Genomic DNA, 24,403 nt, shown 5'->3' on the forward strand with positions numbered 1-24,403 from the left:
TCTGCAGTGTTTTATTTTTGTAACATTACTTTATATGACAATACATGCAAATTTAATGCTCGTTTAATGTTTCCTCATAATGAGTTTTTTTTTACTTTAGAAATCATAAACCTTGCCATTCTATGTATATATTATCATGATTTTATTAATTTACCCCCATCCATTTTCTGAGACGCATATCCTCACAAGGGTCACGGGAATACTAGAGCCTATGCCAGCTGTCATTGGGCAGGAAGCGGGGTACACCCTGAATGCATGTTTTTGGGATATGGGAGGAAACCAGAATGCCTGAAGAAAACCCACGCAGGCACGGGGAGAACATGCACACTCCATACAGGCCGGGCCGGGATTTGAACTCGGGTCCTCAGAACTGTGAGGCAGACATTCTCCCCAGTCGCACGCCACGGTGCCTTGTTACCATTTAGTCTTAGGCAGTACCACTAGAATTGCGCTAATTATTTATCCATCCATCCATTATCTGAGCTGCTTATCCTCACAAGGGTTGCAGGAATGCTGGAGCTTGCACTAATTATGATTCATGTAATTTCCTGACTTTTTGCATGAAGACCCTTTCATTCCTTTGACCTTTCCTCATCATCCCTTCCGTGAAGTGTTGTTTCTGCCTTTTCATTTCTTCATTCCTGTCAAGCCATTTTTGAGTCCCCTTTCCCTACCTTTCTTCCTTTCATACATCTACAGAGGTTTACATAACACTGCACACATTTCCTTTTTTGTTTCACTGTGTCTCAAATCAAGCTGAACCTCTCCTCTACTCTAAGATTGAAAAAAAAAATCATTTTAAGTTTGTTATATGCAACGATAATGATGAGAATTTCTTACAGAATTTAATATGATTTTCTTCGAGGTCAAAAGTTTACATAAATTCCCTGAGTATCGAGTAGCATGTCCTTTGAACTGAATAACCTGAGTCAAAACATTTTTTGGTAACCTTCCACAAGCTTCTGACACCACTCTGCTGGAATCCTTGCCCATTTTGACTACCAGAACTGGTGTAACAAAGTCAGGTTTGTTAGTTGCCTTGCTAGCACAGGCCTTTTCAGATCTACCCCCCAAATTTTTGATGTGTTTCAGATCAGGACTTTATGATGGCCACTCCAAGACATCGACTTTGTTATCCTTTGTATACTTTGTTTAGGGTCATTGTCCATTTGGAAGACCAAAGTTTGCACCCAGGTTTTAGCTTCCTGACTGATGTCTTGAAATGTTGCCTCAATACCTCCATGCAATATTCTTTCTTCATGTTGCCTTCTCTTTTATGAAGCGCTCCAGTTCCTGCTACAACAAAACAGCCACACAACATGATGCTGCCACCGCCATGCTTCTTGGTGTTCTCAGGTCTACAAGTGACCACCTTTTTCCTCCAGATGCAATGTTGGTCATTATGGTCAAACAGCTTCTCTTTTGTTTCATGAGACCACATGACATGTCTCCAGAAGTTAAGATCTTTGTCTTTGTGTCTTTTTGCAAACTGGAATCTAGCTTTTTATGCTTCTTTGGGAGTAATGGCTTCATTCTCGGTAAGTGGCCTTTCTGCCCATATCAGTGCAGGACTCGTTTCACTGTAGATAATGACACTTTCTTACCAGCTTCATTCAGCATCTTCATAAGGTCTTTTCTTCTGGGATTAATTCGCACATGCCCGACCAAAACACATTCATCTCTGGGACACAGAGCCTGTCTCATTCTTCAGCATTGTGTTGACTGGACATTCCCATGATGGTTATACTTGCATATAATAGTTTGAAAAGATGAACGTGGCACCTTTAAGCATTTGGAAATTGCACCCAAGGATGAGCCAGACTTGTGGAGCTCCATGATTCTTTCTGATTTCCTGGCTGATTTCTTTGGACTTTTGCCATGATTTCAAACAAGGAAGCAGAATGTTTGAGGTGTGGCCTTTAAAACATCCCCAGGTGTGCCGTCACTTAACTCACATGTTGTCACTTAACATATCAGGAGCTTGCAAGGCCTTGAGTTCATTATCAGGGCTTCCCCGTGTTGTTTAGGGACATAGTACTTTTTGTGGATGTAAACTTTTAATGTTGAAGAAAATAATATAAAATCTGTAAGAAATTATCTCTCCTTGTTGTGGCATTTAACAAAATTAAATAATTTAGGTGATCCTAACTAACCTGAAAGAGGAGAGGTTTAATCTGTTTTATCTGATTTGACTTCAGACAGTGAGACAAAAATATATGGAAACATCTGGCTTCACTTATATAAATTCATTTAAAATAAAATGTGTACTTTCTTCCCATCCGTCATCATTTTACCATTGATTCTAAAAAAAAAAAAAAAACATTATTGTTAAAGAATAACAATAAAATATGTTGTTAACCCAAACAGCATTACTGTATTGCCACTAAATTATTTGTGAATATAAATATGAATGCATCCAGACTTTGTGAATATAAATATTCAACATTGAAGTGTTATAACATTGACAAACTGAAAATTACTAATTTACACTACAACAGTGGCATTATTAAAAATAACAGATTTAAACAACTGTTTCTGTATAAAAGAGAATGACATTAAACGATAAATTGGGGGACATTGTATTTTCTTCAAATAGGAATATGCATTTGGGAACATTTCACCCTATTTAGAGATATTCATTCCACAAAATCATTTGGAAGCCATTCCAAAATAAACTAATTTAAGGAGTTGTCACAAACATGCAACAGAATATTAGGGCACAATGGAAAAATCAAATGAAATTTTAAAAGATGAAGAAATTAAAGTTGAAATATTATGGGGTAAAACTTTTTTTTAAAAAAGGACATTTTCATGGGGGGAAATTGGATTTGTGGGGGAAAGTAAATTTGAAAAAAGGTGGGTTTTTTTCTAGGCAAAATTTCACATTTTTTGATGAAGCTGCTGAGTTGAATAAATATATCCACTTAGTCTTTAGTGGCTGAAATATATCCCACTCAAATGACTGTATCGTCAAACATGAATAATATACATTTTACAAACAATTCTCTGATGGCACTTTGCAGGGTTTTAATTGTAAGAATGATACAAAAAATGTCTCAAATGTTTCTGAGTACTTTCGTGTCATTTACAGTTGATAGCGCAAAGTGATCAAAAGGAATTTTTCTCTCCAACATGCACTCGCAAGTGTGCGCTCAAACTGCTGGGATGAACGAACCTTTCTGGACACAGCGAACACGAGAACGTCTTTTCCCCGGCATGCGTCCTAAGATGCGAGGCCAAGTGCGCCTTTTGCGTGAAGCTTTTCCCGCACACCGAGCAAGCGAAGGGCTTCTCCCCGCTGTGCGTCCTCATGTGCAGCACCATATTGGCCTTGTGTGTGAACGTCTTGGTGCAAATGCCACAAGCAAACGGTTTCTCCCCTGTGTGCGTCTTCGTGTGCGCCACCATGTTGGGCTTGTGCGAGAAGTTCTTCCCGCACACGGAGCAGGTGAACGGCTTTTCCCCTGTGTGGGTGCGAGCGTGCGATGCCATGCTCGCCTTTCGGAAGAAGGTTGCACCACATACCGAGCAGCCGTAGGGTTTTTCGGTCGCGTGGGTCTTCCTGTGTGCCACCATGTTGGGCTTGTGGAAGAAGGACTTCCCGCAAATGGAGCAGGTGAAGGGCTTCTCCCCTGTGTGCGTCCTCTCGTGCGCCACCAAGGAGATTTTCTGGGCAAAACCTTTGCTGCATACTGAGCAATCGAAGGGTTTCTCCCCTGTGTGGATCCTCACGTGCGAGACCATATTGGACTTTTTGGAGAAGCTTTTACCGCACACGGAGCAGCAGAAAGGTTTTACCCCTATGTGGGTTGTTGCATGAACCTCCAAACTACTCTGAGATGAGAAGATTTGGCTGCAAATGGCGCAAGAAAAGGGATGGACACTGATGTGTGTGTTGTCACCTTCACAGTCTGACTGGGTCGTCGATGGTTCTTCCATGTGGTTGTCGCTTTCGTTGGTGCTACTGTGACTTGACCCGGGTGGCTCCTCTTTGCTTTTTTTCACAGAAACGAAAGCCAACGGCAACTGGCTGACGTCGGCCTCATGCTCTTCCTCCTTAACGAGTGGTGACTCCAATCGCGTCTCTTCCTCTTTGACATAAGAGGGCTGGGGACATATTATACTGGAGATGCCCCCCTCAGGAAGTTGTTCAACTTGACAACCAATCAGCTGCGGGTCGTCTGTGGGGCACAAACAAGTCAAATATGATGGAAAAATAACTTGTAATTTATCAAGACAAAAAGATTTTATATTTTCAAGAAAAAAATGTGTATGTTTTTATTCTTAAGGAAAAAATATATATGTGTGTGCGGGGGAATCAGACACAGTTTGAAGTTTTTGAGGTCCAAAGTGTCGCTTGGTCCATTTTTTTTTAAATTTTTTTCTTTTTTTTGCTCTGTGTTTTGAACCAAACAGCAAGAACGGTCAAACACACCAAACACACACAAGGAGCTGCTGTTGGCAAAAACTCACAACCAGACCCTCAGACGCAGACAAACCAACCAACCCCGACTCCAGTAAATAGCATTAACAGCACTGCTAGTAAAGCAAGTAAACAACAATGTACCTAACAACGTGCATTCCTTAAAACTGGTTGTATTCTTTTATCCATTTAATTCTTTTCTGGATGAAATGTGTTTATAATGCAGAAAATGTAAGAGATTTCATGTAACTTTAAGTAAAAATACTGCAGGATGTACAGTTATTGTGATATAACATTTTGCCAATATCGCACAGGACTACATGACTCATAAGGTTGTGCTTTTTCCTCAACATTCAAGGCCGCTTCAAATTACTTTTTGTGACATGTAAAAGAATGAGCTTGCAATCAATCATTTGAAAGCTTTTCCCACCATTGATATGACCAATAAGCTTTCAGACATAAAGCTTGTACTGTATTTTGGGTTAATAACGGGCAATTAAAATAGTGTCAAGCCAGACTTTGGCTCCCCTTCACGAAATTAAACGCAACCCGTTTTCACACCACAAAAATCAGGCATGTAAACTGGGGTGTGTAGACATTTAATACCCACCATCTATATATTTTTTATTGAAAAAAAAAGTTTATTTTTCGAGGCTACCTCTGTGTGCACAATATTTGCCGACTCTTTCATACAAATGTTGAAGAGTCGTTGTTGTTTTTCATTTTGACATGACATTATGACGTCCTTTTGCTTGAGTAGTGAAAGTTACAATTTTGGAAGACATCCAAATACATGAACCCATAAGTAGAAAAGAGATGAGGGCTCGCGATAGTGTCGACGAACACACCTTGGATGTGAAACTGCGCCGTTTGGACAGCTTCCAGCTGAAGTCGTTGTCGCTGGTTCTCTTCTCTCGCACGACAAAGTTGCTCTTCGTACGATGCTATAGTTGTTTGAAAAAGCAGGTAGATTTCATCAGCTGCCGCAATGAGTCGCTCCCTCACCAACTCTTTTAGCATTTTTAATGTTTATTGCCCGTTTTCTCCAGTTCAATTTGCCGGCCTGTCGCCTTTTCTGCTAACTTCCGCCTTTTTTCTTCTTCGGAACTGCAAAAAGGTACGGCTGACATCTTGCGACAGTATGTTTTTTTTTTTTAAACATTATTTTGAACACGTGACTCCATCCGGGGCACCTGGCCATGTTGGATGGGTTCACTCTCCTGACGTGCTGTTCACTCTAATGCTTTTGCATACACACCGGCGTTACACAAATGTTCGCACGACTGTTAAAAGTGAGGCATGATAGCTAAAAACACTTTGGAAAGTTATCGGGGCTCATTAGATGTTGTTTCAAGAAACCGTTACGACAAAAAGTGTGCTTTGATCGACAATATCGACCCATGTGCCTTGGAAAAGCACAAATGGACCACACAACCGTGGGTGTCAGTAACCTATCCAGACATTTTATATTTTCCCTGGTAATTTGTAATCTCCTTTCCCCCCTGAATGTTCCTCCCTTTAGATTCTAATATATGTCCTCCATCGAAACATTCTTTAGTATTCTTGCAGCAGTACTGGCAGCTTGGGTTGAGCCCACAAGAAAATTTGTTACAAAGGAGTCAGAATCCCAACCGTCTTTGTATATATATATATATATATATATATATATAAAGTACACTGAGATATGTACAGGTAGATGTTTTATACTCTTGTTGTACCCTGTACACATGGTGTTCATACTGTTGGGTCCAGAGGTATTTGGACAATGACAATTTTACACACACACCTGCAGAACCTCATCATATTTTTGGTGAGGCTCAACAATACAAAAAACTGAAATGATTGATTTGTAGCATACAACACAGAAAAACATTTACAGCTATTTATATATATATATATATTTTTTTTTTTTTTAAGTGTACTGAATGGGCTAAAATTTTTATGTGACACCAGAAACTAAATATGAATCTTTATTACTTGAATTTGATGTGCGTAACTCGAATAAATTGCATCAAAAATGAATTTGAATTGCATAATTTGAATTTGCACTTAATTTGAAATACAATTTATTTGTTTGGAATTGAAGTCCAATAAATTAGAAACAGAAGATGGTGGTGTGATATTAACATTAAAAAAATTACTTAAGACATTTCCTATGTTGGCTTTGTGGGCCAAGTGTGTAAAAACACACAAGGAATTTAAATGTACAGTAAATGAAGTAATCCAAATGAATTTTTTCAAGGAAAGCAATTGAAATTCACATGTAAATGAATTCAGTTTCTAGCGGCACATATTGCAGTCCATAGGGGTACCGTTGAACTTTTCTTTGATTATTCAGTTTTGTGTTTGCGCATGTGCGTATTCCAGTTGCACTTATAACTAAACCGTATACCACAAATCGGACGACAAAAGGGTTTTTCTCCCGTGTGTGTTATCATGTGCGATGCAAGATGTGACTTTTGAATGAACGCTTTCCCACAGACCGAACAAACAAAGGGTCTTTCTCCTGTGTGTTTTCTCATATGGATAATCAATACTGAATTGCTAGCAAAATCTTTACCACAAATTGGGCAGTGTTTGTTCTGCGTTTGTGAAGCGTCCATGTTGACAGGCATCGCCTGCTTTTTAAAAAATGTCAACAGTTTGTCACCACTTTCACAGTCTGCATCACTCTTCAAAGCTCCTTCCACGTCATCGCTGTCTGAAAGTGGAGCTGAGAGGTCGTCTGGTGCTGGCAGTGGTCTCCACTCGGACTGTGATAATGAAGCGGTGACCACGCACGTGGTTTGTACTTGTCGTCGTCACTCTCCACAAAGCCTGGAAACTTACCGATATCAGTCTCCACCTCTTCCTTTTTCACCTGGGTTTGCTCTGGAATCGACAGGTCCTCTTCATTCTGAGAGTCCTGTTTGTCCTCCTCCCCCAAACTGGAGCTTCCCCCGTGCTGTTGGACATCTGCACGACACGAGACACACAAAAACAACATGTCAGAAAACATACAGCTATGACGCGCCATGAGGAATCGTGCGCTGGCAAGACACGCCCTCCTACCACATGATTGGCTTATGCTTCGCAGGAAGGCCAGGCTACACAGAGCTAACGAAATAAGCATTCCAAATACTTATCAGACTTGTACGAAACAAAAACTAAGAATTTTAGTGTTGGACTAGAGTTGAGGTTGGAGCTGTCAGGCAAAGGAGCGAGAGGAAGACCAAAGAAAAGGTTGATGGATGTTGTGAGGGAGGACAGTGGGTGTTAGAGAGGAGGAGGCACGACATAGGCTTAGATGGAAAAAGATGACACGCTGTGGCGACCCCTAACGGGACAAGCCGAAAGAAAAAAAAGAAGACGACGACTAGAGTTGGGGTGAAGGTGGTTCGGTTTATGAAGAGTTGAGGTTAGGATTAGGGTTGTTAATGCCACCACACAAGTTACATTCTTGTTTTTCTGTCTGAAAGCAGTTGGGCGTGTTCCAACTGGATGCAGCAGCCAATCGCAGTGCAGCGGCGCATTTCCAGGAGCCAGTAATATTGGCGCAGGGCCTGTCCTGATTAGAACACAAGTGGCATTCCTAATGTAGCAATATTGACAGAAAATGTGAAGGGAGGGGTAAAGGAAACATTTTGTTCGGAGTGATGAATATTAAAGTGATATGATGTCATTAAAAGCAACAGGGTTGAAATATGTAGGTTTCATTGTCATTTGCTCTAGAAACTAAAAAAAATGGTATAGTTAAAGCAAAAAAAATAAGTCAAGATGTCAATGTTTTGTAAATAGTGATATAGTTCCTTAAATTAAAATACATTGTGGCCAGGCGGCACGGTGTATCAGCTAGTAAAGCGTTGGCCTCACAGTTCAGAGGTCCCGGGTTCAATCCCAGACCCGCCTGTGTGGAGTTTGCATGGATAACACTCTAAATTGCCCCTCGGTGTGTTTGTGAAGTGTGGCTATTTGTCTCCATGTGCCCTGCGATTGGCTGGCAACCAGTTCAGGGTGTACCCCACCTCCTGCCCGTTGACAGCTGGGATAGGCTCCAGTACTCCCCGCGACCCTTGTGAGGATAAGCATAGTTTGATGGATAGCTGCTCACTATACTGGTAGCAGTGGGTCAGGTTAACTAAAAATGAATATGGAAGTGGTGTGCTCTATATATATATATCATGCTATAAAGTTTACACCCTAGCCAGCTGCTGTCACAGGGTCTCGTTCTTAGCCCTGCCCAGAAAAATAAATAAAATAAATGGGGCCACCTGAGAGGATGGAAAAACTATTTTAAGCTATACTTGAACAATTCAATACAATTTTGTTGTCTTTGCACATGCTTCATTTATTTAGAAACAAAACATGACCATGAGATCAATTCCTCTTCGAGTACACTGTAATGCATTTGTAGCTACACTTTTAGAGCTGTTTGTTCTAAAATCATTTAATGAAATAAAGTATCTTAACATTCATGTTCATTGTGCTGCATTTTGAATGAATCATTGTTACAGCCCAGTCTAATTTTCCAGTGAAGTGGCAAAATACGAGAGCAAACTTGGGATACAAGTACTTGGTGACAGTAAACACAGTGTATAGTAGTTAAATTGAGAAAAAGCTTTTAACCCAGAATGCCTTAAGGTCCAATTGGGAAGGTGATTGTTTATTACACACTGCTCAGTGATGGTGCAGAACCATAAAATGCAAAAAAATGCAAAAGTTCACTTTTGCCGCACTATTTTTATTTTCCCTAGTAAAAAGTGTATTTTATTGCTGTTGCATTTTTATTTCACATTAAGATACCTGTTTTACTGCTGTGTTAAACATAATGCATTGTGGGTTAATTGTTCAGACAGATCAATCATGATTTCTTATTTCAGAAAACATCAAGTGAAGCAAGGCCCTAGGAAGTTGCAAATACAGAAATTATATGAGCATTACATGGAAAAGTTTGAGAATGAGAATAACAATTACATGATCCATCCATTTTCTTAGCCCCTTATCCTCACAAGGGTCGCGGCAGTGCTGGAGTCTATCCCAGCCGTCATCGGGCAGGTGGGGTAAACCCGAAACTGGATGCCAGCCAATCGCAGGGCACATGAAGACAGACAACAGTCGCACTTAGAATCACACTTCAGGGCAATTTAGAGTTTCGAATGAATGCATGAGCCGCTAGAATTATATTCTTATAAAATTATTTTATTGGGCCGCTTGCTTGTCACGTGACATCAAAATACAGTATTGCTATTGATAAGGAAGATCAAGATGGCTTCCGTTGCTATTTTATTTTTTGCTTGCTTTTTAAAATGGACTTCGTAGGTAATGTATGAAATCATTGTTACAAAAGTGATCATGTCATATCTACCGTATTTTTACAACTGTGGGCACCAAATCACCTGTCTTTAACAAGCAATGTGCTGAATAAACAAAGATTAATTCGTAACATTTTGATCCTGCTTTTTTTTTTTTTTTTTTGTAAAACAGGCAACATTAATGCACTTTTAATACGCCTATTTGAAAATGTAAATTTTTGTAAAGATCAACCAGATCTTTAAAGAACAGACCTTCGACGTGGAGAACACTTTTGCAAACGGCTTTCAATTGCCATCGGTGTCGCTCGGTCTCCCCTCTCGCTTGACGAAGTTGCTCCTCGTACGACGATATCGTTCTTGCAAATAGTCCAAAGATTTCGTCGGCGGCCGCAATCAGTCGCTCCCTGACCAACTCCTTCAACATGATGCTGTTGCAGACAGACCACATACGTTCCACCCCGCGTTTGACGTGTGGGGTAGCTATGCTAAGATGTGCCTTTTTTTTCTTCGATGGTGCTCTGGTAGAAGAGCTACAACCGGACGTCAAACGGTCGCCATCTTGAGGCGGTATTGACGACGGGGGGGGGGGAATGTTCAGGGGTCAGAATCTTAACACTTGAAGTCAGAAGTTTACATACACTGAGCAAAAAAAAAAAAAAAAAAAGTCTCGGTGTCTGAAGACAATTCAAATTCAAATCTTTGCTTTTTCAGGTCAGTCAGGATCATCAAAATCATTTAAGTTCGTTACAGTGCCACTGACTATATGCATTCTGAAATAGATATTGTTACGAAAATTACGTATAATATTATTCCCTTCAATGTCTATACGAAAAAATAAATATGAGTGGAGAGTGTGTCATCCATGTGCAAAGTTGCAGAAGTTTCATTCGACATCCAAGTGGTAGCCATATTGCCTGCATCGTCTGTTCATTACGTCTCACCGTGACATTCACCACTGAAAACACGCCGTGCCACCTACTATGGAACACGGAAGCTCTTTTCAAAGAAGAGAACATCGCACAATCGAGTGACGTGACCTGGGCAACATTACCCTATCGGTTCGAGCCATATTTAGATGATATGCGGATCACTTCTAACAACAGACTCCCTGACAGTATGTATGACAGTATGTAGCATACTCAGGAGGACCGATGCCGGGGGAAGTGACTGGCCGGTGGGGGGGGGCTTTTCTTCTCCTGCACGTGGCCAGACCAACTCTCCGCCCGATCCACCTCCACGGTGGTGATGAACAACGCCGTTGGCCAGCGACGACAACGAATGCCGCGGCTGTGCACATCGACACATTTCACACCCCTGACTTATGTAGTTTATTAAACAGCACAGGGAAGCCCAGGTAATGAGGTCATGACTTTGGAAGCTCCTGATAGGTTAACAAACAACATGTGAGTTGATTGACGCCACACCTGGGGATGTATTTAAGACCACATCTCGAACACTCTTTCTTGTTTGAAATCATGTAATACAAAGCTTGCCCTTTGAATGAATCTTTTACTGCAAACTCAGGAACCAAAGAGTTTTTCTCCCATGTGTCTCCTTGCATGGACAATCAATACTGAATTGCGAGCAAAATGTTTACCACAAACTGAGCAGGTAAAACGTTCGGGCGTTTGTGTAGTTTCCTTATAGGCAGGAGTTGCCTCCTTTTCTGAGCATTGCTATTGTTTGATGTCACCTTCAGAATTCATTAGTCCTCAAAGGTTCCTCAGTGTCATTATTGGTCCTTCACATTGATTGGATTTGGATTGTGGTGATGACGTGTTGACAGCTCAAAATATTCCTTCTTAAATGCCACACTCTACCAAAAATGGCAACTAATGTGGCAGTAAAGCCAATGGGTTCCATTTTTTCAGTCTGACATTTGAACTCATTTTGGATTTCTATCTCAAGCCGAACCAAAGGAAATACACAAAAATAAAGTATAGCATTTTGTAAGATGTGCCAGAAAGAATCTTTATTTTCATCACTATTTCCATCATGATAGCAGTAGTATTCAAGCCCGTGAGTTTTACTTTTTCAGTGCTTTCACTCCACATGCACAAATGGATTATTATTGAGCAAACATTAATTTTCATGTTTCATTTCTCAGAAATTTTAGGCAACATGCCGCATACAGCAGCTGGAGTATTTAACACGCCACCATTTTTCCTCACTAAATGTACCCTTAAGGTGCTAGTGACCTGACACCTTCACCAGATGTTGGGAACAAAATGTCATCGCAAAATACAAAGAAAGTGGACTAAATAAACTCAGAAATGAAGTTGTGTGTCAAAATGTGAAATGAAACCTGGAAAAAGTATTGAACACTATAAGAAAGGGAGCTGCACAAAGCCATCGAAAGCCAAGACAACACCGAAAATCTTTCAATAATCAAACTCCAATCTAGCCCCTTTGTCAGTGCAAATGAAACTCATCTGGTTGAGTCTTAATTGATGGCCTACAAAAAGGTTTCATTGTCAACGTGCAAGTCGAGGCGTCTCATGATGGGTAAGAGAAGGGGGCTGTCTCAAGACCATCGCAAATTTATTGTTGCGAAACATAATTGCACTGGTTCGCTAAACAACATTTGGACAAGCCAGTTAAATGCTGGGAGAAGATAGTGTGGTCAGATGAGACTGAATTTGAACTATTTGAATCCTAAAATGCAAACCATGTTTGGAGGAGAAATGGCACTGAACATTACCATAAAAACACCATACCAATAGTGAAGTTCAGGGGTGGGAACATGATGGTGTGGGGCTGCTTTTCAACAAATGGTACTGGTAAACGTCACATTACTGAAGGAAGAACGAATGGGCAAATGTACCAAGACATTCTTGACACAAACGTTTGGTGCCATATACGAGGATGATGCAAGTGAAACGAGGAGGGACATGTCAGCAGGATAATGATCCAAAACATACTTCCAAGGAAACACTCACTTGGACTCAAAGAAAAGAAAAAAAAAAGCTGTTACTCGAATAGCGCAGCCAATAACCTGACTTGAATCCAATTGGAAATCTATGGAAAGAAATGAAACTAAAGATTCATAAGAGCCCACGGAACCTTCAAGATTTGAAGACTACTTGTGTGGAGGAATGGGCCAAAGTCACACCAGAGCAATCCATGCGACTAGTTTCTCCATACAGGAGGCATCTTGATGCTGTCATTGCAAACAAAGGCCTTTGTACAAAGTATTAACAAAATACCTGTTGCCACATTCAGTACTTTTCCTTGTGCCATTTAGCATTATCACGCGGAGCTTCATTTCGGACTTATAGTCTACTTACTATATATGATTTACTTGGCTTGTTCCTAACATCTGGGGAAATTTTCACATCAATAGCAACTTTGGAAACATATGTAATAAGAAAAAGTGGTGACTTGTTCATAGTTATTTCAGCCGCTGTATATCTATCTAACTGAATCAATATCAAAGCATTTAAATCAATATCAAATCAAATCAGAGCCTAAAGAATCAAAATCAAACTCAATCCAACTGTAAAAATAACGTGAGGTACAATATATTCACAAATACTGATAATGAATCACCTGTTGGCAAGGTGGGTCAGCTGGAAAGTCTTGGCCTCACAGTTCTGAGGTCCCAGGTTCAATCCCGGACCTGCCTGTGTGGAGTTTGCATGTTCTCCCTGTGTCTGTGTGGGTTTTCTCTGGGCACTTCGGTTTCCTCCCACATCCCAAAAACATGCAACATTGTTTGCACACTCTAAATTGACCCCTCCGTGGATATTGCGCAATCCGCGTAACTGACCAATCAGAGGCTAGAGATCTGTATAAACCAAAGCCTGTTTTTGCTCCCGCCATTTTCTCAGACAACATTGAATGGTCCAGTATAGGTTTTGTTAGCATTTTATCGCATATTTGGTTTATTTAACAAAAGATATGGTTAAGAGGTGTAGTCACGGACTTTGTAATAGTGACGACAGGTATCCTGAAAAGCTAGTTGGTGGAGTTCGATTCGTACCCTTTCCAAAACCGAAGACCCAGTATGAAAAATGCCTTCGATGGATCAAACTTTGTGGAAGACCGCATCATCAGCTAAATCCATCTAATATCAACCGGAACAGATATGTTTGCACGAAGGTATGCCCTATATTTGATTTTCAATACATGTCTCGTATAAATGAATTCGAAGTTCTTCGCTAGCATCACACTGCTGCGTGTGAACGATTGACACACTTATTCTTTGTTGAGCGATATTTAGCGATGATCGGACTGCGCAAGCATGTCGCTTTCTTGCTGGCTCGCGGCCGAAGCTTAATCAGACTGTGTTTGCACAAGATATGCCCTAAATTTGATTTTTAATACATATCTCGTTTAAATGAATGAGACGTTCTTCGCTAGCATAACACCGCTACGTGTGAACGATTGACACACTTATTCTTTGTTGAGCGATGTTTAGCGAGGATCGGACTGCACAAACGTGTCACTTTCTTGCTGGCTCGCGGCCGAAGCTTAACCAGACTGTGTTTGCATGAAGATATGCCCTAAATTTGATTTTTAATACACGTCTCGTATAAATGAATGCGACGTTCTTCGCTAGCATAACATTGCTACGTGTGAATGATTGAATGAAATCAGAAGGATGGCGTCTCTCTCAGTTCAGAATGTATTGTATTTAGAATCTATAATATATCGTTGATTTGAATGAAATCAGAAGCATGGCGTCTGTCTCAGTTAACAATGTATTGTATTGTATTTGCCATTTTTTACGAATTGTTTGTCTTACGTCACCGCATGTGGCGTGACGTCACTTCAGGAGGCGTGGTTAAGTGCCCTGTACGGAGGGGTCAATTGCCCCTAGGTGTGATTGAGAGCGCGGCTGGTTGTCTCTATGTGCCCTGCGATTGGTTGGCAACCAGTTCAGGGTGTACCCCGCCTCCTGCCCGTTGACAGCTGGGATAGGTTCCAGCACTCCCGCAACCACCGTGAGGATAAGCGGTTCAGAAAATGGATGGATGGAAGACAGTATAAGGATTTTTATAGTGAGGCTAAGAAAAATGGATGGATGAATCAGCTGAGAAGTATGACAATTACAACACTGATTTGTGGTACACGGCAAAGAAAACACTTGCATTTTTTTTTTTTTTTTTTTTTTAAGACTATTACCCCTAACCCGTAGACTTGTCCGAAATGTTTATTCTTCCTGTTTGGTGTTTGCGCATGTGAGCATTTAAATGGGACCTATGACGAAACCTTCCACTACAAATTGAACAGCTGAAAGGTTTTTCTCCCGTGTGTGTTCTCATGTGTGATACAAGATGCGGCTTCTGATTGAATGCTTTGCCACAAACCAAGCAAATAAAGGGTTTTTCTCCAGTGTGTGTTCTCATGTGAGATACCATGTTTGGATTCTGAGTAAATCTTTTACCACAAACTGAACAAGCAAATGGTTTTTCTCCCGTGTGCGTTCTCAGGTGTCTCGTCAATTTCGAGTTGCTCGCCAAACTTTTACCGCAAATTGAGCAAGTAAAATGTTGCTCACACATTTGTGCATTTTCCTCTTTGGCAAAAGTCATCCCCTTTTCAGAGTGATTTAATTGTTTGTGGTCAACCTGACGATCTCCGTCACTCCTAAAAAGCTCTTCCATGTCGTCACAATCTGAAAGTGGGGCTAAAAGGTCATCTGGCGGTGGTCCTCCGCAGCGGTCTCCAATCGGACTGAGATGGCACTGTGACAACTCGGGTGGTCCGTCGTTGCCATCTTCGCTCTCAACTTGGGGACCAGTGAGTGGCAACATACTGATGTCAGCCTCCTCCTTTTCCTCCTTAATGTGAGGGGCCTGTAGATACTCCTGCTTCAAAGTGGAGCTCCCGGTGTGCTGCTGGCTGTCTGCAAGACACGAGAATAACAAACTTTGGTTCACGTGTTTCAATCATATTGTGATTCTACGATCTTGAAGCGATTTCTTGTTGTTACATTTTAATCTAATCTTTGGTCAGAAAAAGAGCGTATATTAATGACATGTACGTTTTAACATTTTGTTCTCGCTGTTTTAGTAAAAACGGACATCACAGATGCGCTTGCAACAAATGTTCAGAAAAATTTTAGCGAACTGACATTGGACATGTACTCCAACTTCAGGCTTGCAAACAGCTTCCAGTTCTTGTCTTTGTTGTTTGTTTTCCTCTCTCGCTCGACAAAGTTGCTCCTCGTACGACGCTATCGTGGTTTCAAACAGTCCGAAGATTTCCTCGGCGGCCGCGAGGAGTCTCTCCTTCACCAACTCTTTCAACATGTTGATGTCGTAAACAGTCCGACGAGCACACAAGACAACAAAATCAACCTCGCGCTTTATTCCTCGTCGTACTGTGACAGCTATAATAGCACTTCCGCTTTTTCTTTTTCGATGGTGCACTCACGGTAAACACGTTAGACTGCCGACGCCATCTTGCGGCGGTATTGACGACCATTGCAACGAGGTCATTATTAAAAGCGTCTTTATTGCAAAGACAATAATAACAATAATAATAATAATAACCCAGACATACACACACACACACAGCAGCTCATCACATTCAAGTTTACAAAAGTACAAAAATGCATGCGTAAATCATGACAATTGAACCTTATGATGTAAAATGAAAATGACAAAAGTGCTTTATAGTGTGCTGTAGAGCAAAACAGAACTTTTGTAGCTTTTCAGAATAATATTTATTTTAAAAACAACAATTGCTCTGCTATAATACAACTACTCTGTCCTGATTGTGCATCTTTATGTACACGATCAAACTGACCCTAAAACGTACTTTTAAAAAAATACATTTTTATTTACCAAATATCATGTTTATAAAAAGTAAGACAATTATTCTAACATTACTATAGCAAACACAAATAAAAACTAATAATGTTTCATGGATAAAACCAACCTCCAAGGATGGGAAAAAATGGCGAGAAAGGGTTAAAGATGGGAGTGACAAGGAAGAATGACAGCATGAGTTTTAAAATGAATGGATTATGGCCCCCTGTGATACAAAAAAAATATGGAAATTTGTAATTACATTCTCCCTTTTGGGTGCGACGCTTTGCGAACAGTGGAAGGTTTCATATCATCTTGTGAAGCATTCGGTACTTGTTAAGAATAGAACCAAAGTGGAATTTTGTGAGTTACTGTAATTTTTTTTTCACATTGGCTTGAACTCCATGTGCAAATAATCAATATTAGCTGATTTCCTCCATTTTGCCCTTATTTACAAGTGTAGTGGCTTTTGAGGTCGGGGACATGTTTGTTCATACGTTATTGCAGACTTTTCAGTTTGTCAGTCAGATTGTTTGTCGCACACTTCTGTTTTTTATAGTCCTGCGGGATTCTCTCTCATTTTTCTTCCCTCTCTTAAATCCAACCGCTTCCAGTTTGAGTTGCTAGTCTGAGGCTCTGGAGGTGCGCTATCTGGACTAGATGGCTGATGATATGGCTTCTTTTCTCTCCTTTCTCTGTGATCTTTTTTCTGTACTCCATTTCCTCCCGAGCTGGAGTGGATCAAGTTCAGGGAGGTCATGTATGTGCTTGATTTTTTTTTTCCCCTGGGCCTTTCTCCTTCTGTATCGCTCACGTTCTCTCTCCAGATGTTTCTGGTAGGCCTCTGGACTCTGTATGAGTTTTTCCTGACTTTGGCACATCGCAGCAGGGTTGGAGGCTTTCAGTGGTGAATTCACTGTCTGAATTTCACCCTCTGTGCCACCAGGCACGGTTGCTTCAGGTCAGAACCGAACACCCAGCCAATCGCAGTTATGCTTTCTTAGTCACATGACATCACATACTAAGAAAGCGTAACTGGATTGGCTGACTGGTGAATGGAGCCAGTTGAATTTCAGACAGTGAATTGTAGCCGATTGAATTAACATTGAAAAGTTACACTGAAATACAACTATTGTAAATGTGATCACTTTCCATTTCAAATTCAAATCCTGTTTTCTGTGGCATTTCAAATTCAAACCCTGGTAGCACTTCTTAATTTCCATCGTTTGGGCTCTTTAAACAAGATGTTCATTTGAGTGCTGGTTGCGCGTTACTTCTTTTTTCTTTTCTTTCTCCTGTTCACATTCCATATCCATGGCAATGATAGCCCTCAATTGTTGGACTTGGGTCAACACCAGAGCTCTAGAGTGGTGGTCCGAGTTAGCTTTTTACTAAAATAACAATTAGCTAGACCAAGATTGTACCTACACGGGTGGATGCCTCGATAACACGCTCTTTAGCGCTGACCATGTCTTTATCCTTTTTGTCCGTCTTTGGAAACAAGGACACGACTTACATTGAGGAAGACGTGCTAAAAATTAGTTCACCAGTAAAGAGATTGAACATTCTGGACATTCTCCCACCCTCTACTTCACAGAAACTTGGCTTTGTCTTGTCAACGCATCTCCAACAACGCGATACTGCTTCTCGGCTTCCAACTGCACCGAGCTGACAGCGACATGGTGAGATGTGCTTCTATGTTACCAAAATATGGTGTACTGATGTCACGTAGCTCAGGACATGGTCCACCCTGTTGCTGTTTTTGAACCGTAAGTCACGCTTCTGTTGCGCTTCATTCATACTTGTTTGTGTTTCCACCAGTTTGGCGAAGATTACAATCCCTATAACCAGCAACAAGCAATTATGCCGGCCCTCGCCCCATCTAAGCGGAGAACAATAAAGGACTGGATGACGACTTGAATACTGCAGATTTGAAAGGGACAATTTCACAGCCCACACCCTCCCAGGCGCACCGCCGACAACTATCACACCTGTGACACCCCCCCCCCCCCCGCCTCCCTCCACATTGCATTGACCAGTCATCAACAGGACGTCAAGCGTGTCCTCAAACTACAAAAGATGAACAAAGCAGCAGTTCCAGACAGCGTATCCCTCCTGCTTGAATGTTTGTGCGGACCAGCTCACACCAGTTTTCATACAGATCTTTGAACTGTGTGAAGTAGCATCTTGCCTCGAAAGGTCCAGGATCATCACAGTCCCCAAGAAACCTGCAATTTCAGGACTAAATACCGACAGACCCGTGTCACCCTTACATCAGTTCGCTGTTACCGTCACAATCTGGTTTGGGGCTGCTACAAGGACCAAAATTATTATGCAAATGGGAAATTCAAACAATTATCAAATATAAATACTAAAACACAGACGAACAGGCACTTAGAGGGGGGAATTTTTGTGTCTGTGCTACCAAGAGATTTCACATCATTTCATCTTTTTGTTGTCACCTTTATAGTCTGGGTCGCTCCCCAGAGTTTCTTCTATGTTGTCAGCATCTGACGGTGGACCAAAGAGGTCATCTCTTTGTGGTCCATCAGTGAAGTCTCTCGCTGGACTGTAACCACCAAGAAATTATAACCACTCGGGTGACTTTTCCATGTCAGCTGTACTTTCCACAGAAACACCAGTCATTGGAAGTCTACTGACACCAGGCTCCTCCTCTTCCTCTTTTATGTAGGGGGACTATGGATCCTCCAGCTCCAAACTGGAGCTCCCTCCGCCGGTGTTGGACATCTGCAGGACACAAGCACCACAGACACGGTCTAAGTCCAACTCGTCTTTGTGTACTGATTCTACCGTATGTCATCGCAGGATGGCGTGGTCAAGTTTCAGTCAAATTAATGAGCACAGACTGCTTGTTTGTTTAATAGCCGTTAGTCCCATTAGCTACAAGAACAGTTTTTACATTTTAAAGAAAATAGTCCTGTGAAAATCAATCCTCACTGTGGTAACAGTTTTCAGAATGTGCATTGTTGCTCAGCAAATTTTAAATGAGCATTGACATGCTTTTTTACCCAATAATGGGATTTTGCGTGGCTAGCTTGCGTACACGCCACTGCAGCAGAGTACATTACTCAGTTTTGCTTGTGACCTGAGTTCCTGGTAATTCCAATTCCTTTTGAAGTGCTCCAAGTGGTCCTTGGCTCTTGGACAACTCTTCTGATTATTCCTTGGACTCCTCTGTCAGAAATCTTGTGCGGAGCACCTGATCAACCACTTTCTACTTACATATTATGGCCTCATCCGTGCTCACCGAACTGTACCAAATCCCAATACCCAATTGTTATTTATCACAACAATTAGTTTGCAATGGTCTTGAGACAACTATTTGGTTTTACCCATCAACTGACTCACACCTTGGCAATGAGACCTTTTTTTGTGGAACCCTCATTTCAGACTGAACCATCTGTTATTAATTTGCTCCGACAAGGGGCTGGATTGCTGATTTAGCAATTATTATTTCACATTACGCACAACTTCATTACATATTTGTGCTACTTTCTTGCATGTAAAGTATGTATTACTTAGGATGTTCCTAACATCTGGTGAATTTTTCAAGCCAATAGCACCTCTGAACGAATGAGTAAAATGCTGTGTTAAATACGTATTTCGGATTGCACTTCTTGATGAATAATTTATATTGGGTGAAGGGGTAGTATCTAGATAAATTTAACATCTTCCTACTGCTTTTCGTACTAGCACAGTGTTACAGTGTGTGATATTAATAAAGCATTTGTTAATCTCGTTTTTTGTACTGTATCTTTTAAATAAATTCATATTATACTTGCATTGCTTTGCATTACAACAAAAGGTGGGAACACCAATTGAGTTTTTCTATTTTTTTTTTCTGTTATTTTATGGGTCCTCTGAAGTACAATGAGTTGGACCATAAATATCGAACTTGTATGAGTTGCACGGCCATGGAACAATCACATGACCGCAACCCACTGTTCCAATGAGCTGATCGGGTAAATCAAGATGCCTACCGTTAACATGTTTCGTCACCTAGTTAATATTAGTTTTGCGGCAGAAATATACATACACTGTAATGTGTCACTTTTGAAAAAAGTAACCAAGCAGCCCCATATTCACCTTGAACCTTTGACGCAATCTGAGAGTTTCTGAAAGCTTCCAGTTGTCTTCAGTGTCGCTCGGTCTCCTCTCTCGCGCGACAAAATTCCTCTTCGTTAGGACGCGATGGTTCTTTCTAACAGTCCGAAGATTTCGTCGGCGGCCGCAATGAGTCGCTCCCTTACTCACTCTTTCAACATTTTGATATTGTAGACAGTATGAAGCCCACAGAAACAACACTTGAACCACGCACTTCGTCCCACGTCCGTCGTCTTCCACAGGAAATAAATGAGGTCACTAACAACAATATGATTGGTTGCTGCACCCAGCCAACAGTCAATTATGTGGCACAATTTACCCCAGTTCAAGATCTTTGGACTGGATGTAGCAGATCTCTGCAACTGAATTGTTGATAACAGTAACAACAAACAAAATGGACATGAAGGTCAAAGGTGATGTAATTTGTTCAAGGGGAGATGGAGACATTTGAAATTTGGGTTTGACAACACACAAGTGAATTACAATCTCCATATCTTGAACTAAGTTTGATTCTCCATAATTAACAGCATAGACATCAGCGTCTTTTTGACTAGTCATGATTACATTTTGAATAGTTGTAATTTTCATTCATGATATCTGGAACATAATTGTGACAAGTGGAAAGGACAGTAAGAGATGTGGGCAATTCACCTTTGACGAAGCAAAACAGGTTAGGTCATTTCAACTGGGACAAATGACGTCACATTTGCTTTTCATCTGTGCTCGGTTACTTATTACAGGTATCCACAATTCAGTTAAAGGAAATGCACTCTTGAATTACAGTTATAAACTGTTTATACTCAAATACCCACCCACATTTGCGTGGTTGTGTGGTCTTAAGGTCAGTGTTCATGACGTTCTGTGACATTTGCCCATTCCAATCTGTGTCCAAGTAAAACCGCCAAAGATGAAACTATGACTGCATATTCATTCTGCTATGATTTGTCGCATGACAATGGGGCAGCAATTGGATTGGCTGTTGGGAAAATCAAGATGGATACTGCGATTGACAAAAATTCAAGCATTTGTGACCGAACCTCTTTCGGAGGTCAAATGAAAAACAGTTGAACAAATTATCTTACGTAGCTCAATGACATCTCAAGATCAGAAAATCATAGCAAAGGGACCAGAATACAAATTGCCCCTATAGTGAAGAACAAAACATACATCAAAATAGACATGGCATTAGATGCATAATTTATACTGCAAATACATGTGATGTTCACTTTCTGAGAACAGAGCATTGGGTCGGGAAGTGTTTTGACAATGATATTAACAACACAGAGCAGCTCATTCATCTGTCGTGTCATGGAACAACACCAATATGTGAAGAAATGAATCTGAACATCCTAAAATCGAGTCAAGACGATGATTGATCAGCTGCGCTGGAAGCGGAAGGAGCAACCATGACTTGAAGTACAACCGAACACCTGAAACACTTCGGAAGAAAACAATTGAAAAAAAATAACGGTTGACTACAGCAAAATATTCACTCTCTCTGTGTTGTGAGTGCGCATGTGTGCAGTCAAATTGGACCTACGAGCGTAGCTTCCGCCACAAATGGAACAACTAAAGGGTTTTTCTCCTGTGTGTATCCTCATGTGCGACACCATGCTTGGCTTTTGGGTGAATCCTTTGCCACAAAATGAGCAGCGAAAGGGTTTTTCTCCAGTGTGCGTCCTCATGTGTGAGATCATGCTCGGCTTTTGAGTGAATCTTTTACCGCAAACTGAGCAATGAAAGGGTTTTTCTCCTGTGTGTGTTCTCAAGTGCCTATTCAGTATTGATTTTTTAGCAAAACTTTTACCACAAACTGAGCAGATGAAGCATTGTTCGCGCATTTTTGATCTTTCATTTTTGCTACGACTCTTCCCCCTTTTCGGACATTTCCTTTGCTTGTCGTCACCTTCACGAGCTAAGAGGTCGCCCGGGGGTGGTCCTCCACCGTGGTCTCCACTGAGACTATGATAATGAAGCCGAGATGGCTCGTCGTTTTCCCTCTCCACGCAGACACGAGTCAGTGGAAACTTGCTGACGTCAGCTTCCTCTTCCTCCTCTTTAACGAACAAAGGCTGTGGGCGCTCCTCTTCCTCTACAAAGTGCGTGGGCTGGAGATCCTCCTCCTCCAAATTGGAGCTCCCCCTGTGCTGCTTAATATCTGCAGGACATGAGCAACACAAATACATCAGTTTAAGTCCTGGGGGTAGGTCATCATTGCAGTACCCGCAGGTATCCCATGAGTCACCCTGAGCCTATTCCAAAACTTTGTTTTTGTTAACCAGTGCAATGCTTCTTTGACCAGCACACCTGGTGAGCTGTTACTACACACAGAAATCAGGGGGCAAATTTTGGTTTGCTCCCCCCATTTATGTGAAACTTCAATCAGTTAATGCAATCAAAAGACAACGACACAGAGCTCCTGGAGGACAATGAGTGGACACTTGACCTAACATTTTTAAAAGACATTGGTAAACCATTTGAACTGTGACCTGCGAGGCAAAGGTAAGACTAGCCCATATGATAAGTACACGAAATGCATTTAATGCTCTGAAGAATATTTTCTGTGTGTATTTGCAGTGAAAAAAAGGGTGCTCCACCAAACCTTTGGAGTCTTGTTGACACAGAAAAGAACAGTGATGTATGTAGGGCCGCTATGATGTTTGCCTGCCTGTCTGTCTGTCTGTCTGGATCCATCAATCAATGTGAAGTTGTCCTTTCTGATATGAATATCAAAAACAAACACGGAAGATATATGTCTGATGGTAACCTCCAAGATTCGGTCAGAATTTCAGTGTAGTGAAGAGTACAACCCAGGTTGCAATACACTGTACAATAATCAAACACTTTTTCAGAATACAGTAAAAAGCTTCTTGTGTACACGCAGGCCCACTGTTCCACTAGATTTTCATGTTGCTAATTAGTGTATCAGCTACTTAGAGATAAAACAAATCAATAAATAATACAGAGTGTGAAAAGTTGGAAAACCACTTCAGAAAATGTCAACGGACCTTGGCCGGGCATCGCCATGGGAGTCTTGCAAACGGCTTCCAGTCGTCTTCGGTGTCGCTCGCTCTCCTCTCTCGCGCGTCCAAGTTCCTCCTCGTACGACGCGATGGTTCTTTCAAACAGTCCGAAAATTTCGTCGGCTGCCGCAATGAGTCGCTCCCTTACCAAATCTTTCAACATTCTGACCCCGTGAAGAGTGAAAAGCCCAAAGGTGGAAACACTTTAGAACGTCGCCTCTTCGTCCTCGTACTCGTCGCCGTTCAAACGTTAGCATTTATGCTAATTTCCTACCATTCTTCTTCTTTTATTCTTGTTTGAGTTGAACGCCGGGTGGCAATAAGTGATCTAGCGCATTAGCACCACCTGCCTGAATGGAGGCGCAACAAGATTCTCCACATTAAAAGCACACTTATTTTATCTTAGTAAAGGATTTTAAGTACTGTACTATTGACGCATGTTTATTCGCATAATTTGTACTAACTAATTTTTGCTCACACTCAGAATGTCTTTTTTTTTGTCCCTCACACGCCTCTTCCTTAATTGGTATGCTTTATCTTACTTGATTTGTAGTATTTTGTTCTACCTAGTTGACGGCTTTCTTAGAGCCCTCTTCAAAATTCTTGCTCGCATCAACAATACGGTGCTTCATGCACATAATTCTGACAGTGATAAAACCTCAACAATGGGACAAGTCCGGAGATGGGCCATTTCATAATTTATTTATCTACTGTACACACACATATACCCAATATACTGTGGTTATGTCGAAATCACCTAAATTGTACAGTTAAAATCTTTAG

The 24,403-nt window shown here is 41.2% G+C and overlaps 2 protein-coding genes across 2 annotated transcripts; both read right to left on the reverse strand.

The window, feature by feature from the left end:
* Positions 1–826: 826 nt before the first annotated feature.
* Positions 827–23,910, reverse strand: LOC133498820 (uncharacterized). The gene is made up of 11 exons (XM_061815986.1): positions 23,606–23,910; positions 22,077–22,755; positions 18,935–19,041; positions 17,287–17,406; positions 17,078–17,203; positions 15,288–15,565; positions 10,931–11,001; positions 9,967–10,142; positions 7,253–7,378; positions 5,272–5,367; positions 827–4,181 (listed from the first exon to the last, which is right to left on the reverse strand). The coding sequence occupies exons 1-11, from the start codon at positions 23,781–23,783 to the stop codon at positions 3,109–3,111; spliced, it is 3,030 nt and encodes a 1,009-aa protein (XP_061671970.1). The 5' UTR covers positions 23,784–23,910; the 3' UTR covers positions 827–3,108.
* On the reverse strand, positions 11,679–16,081 carry LOC133500067 (oocyte zinc finger protein XlCOF7.1-like). Its single transcript, XM_061818649.1, has 2 exons — positions 15,794–16,081; positions 11,679–15,565 (listed from the first exon to the last, which is right to left on the reverse strand). Exons 1-2 carry the CDS (start codon positions 15,969–15,971, stop codon positions 14,844–14,846), a joined length of 900 nt encoding a protein of 299 aa, XP_061674633.1. The 5' UTR covers positions 15,972–16,081; the 3' UTR covers positions 11,679–14,843.
* Positions 23,911–24,403: the final 493 nt, after the last annotated feature.

This window comes from Syngnathoides biaculeatus, chromosome 4 (genome assembly GCF_019802595.1).
Source record: "Syngnathoides biaculeatus isolate LvHL_M chromosome 4, ASM1980259v1, whole genome shotgun sequence".
Classification (NCBI taxonomy): Eukaryota; Metazoa; Chordata; class Actinopteri; order Syngnathiformes; family Syngnathidae; genus Syngnathoides; species Syngnathoides biaculeatus.

Bases quoted from the DNA above. Each gene is read 5' to 3' on its own strand.
- LOC133500067 (XM_061818649.1), bottom strand. From the start codon at position 15,971: ATGTTGAAAGAGTTGGTGAAGGAGAGACTCCTCGCGGCCGCCGAGGAA. The intron at 15,566-15,793 runs GTCAGTTCGCTA...CGTGTCTTGCAG, and splicing joins AGTTGGAGTACATGTCCAAT to ACAGCCAGCAGCACACCGGG.
- LOC133498820 (XM_061815986.1), bottom strand. From the start codon at position 23,783: ATGTTGAAAGATTTGGTAAGGGAGCGACTCATTGCGGCAGCCGACGAA. The intron at 10,143-10,930 runs GTTGGTCTGGCC...TGTCTGCAACAG, and splicing joins GGAGGTGGATCGGGCGGAGA to CATCATGTTGAAGGAGTTGG. The intron at 5,368-7,252 runs GTAAGTTTCCAG...AAACAACTATAG, and splicing joins AGAGGTGGAGACTGATATCG to CATCGTACGAAGAGCAACTT.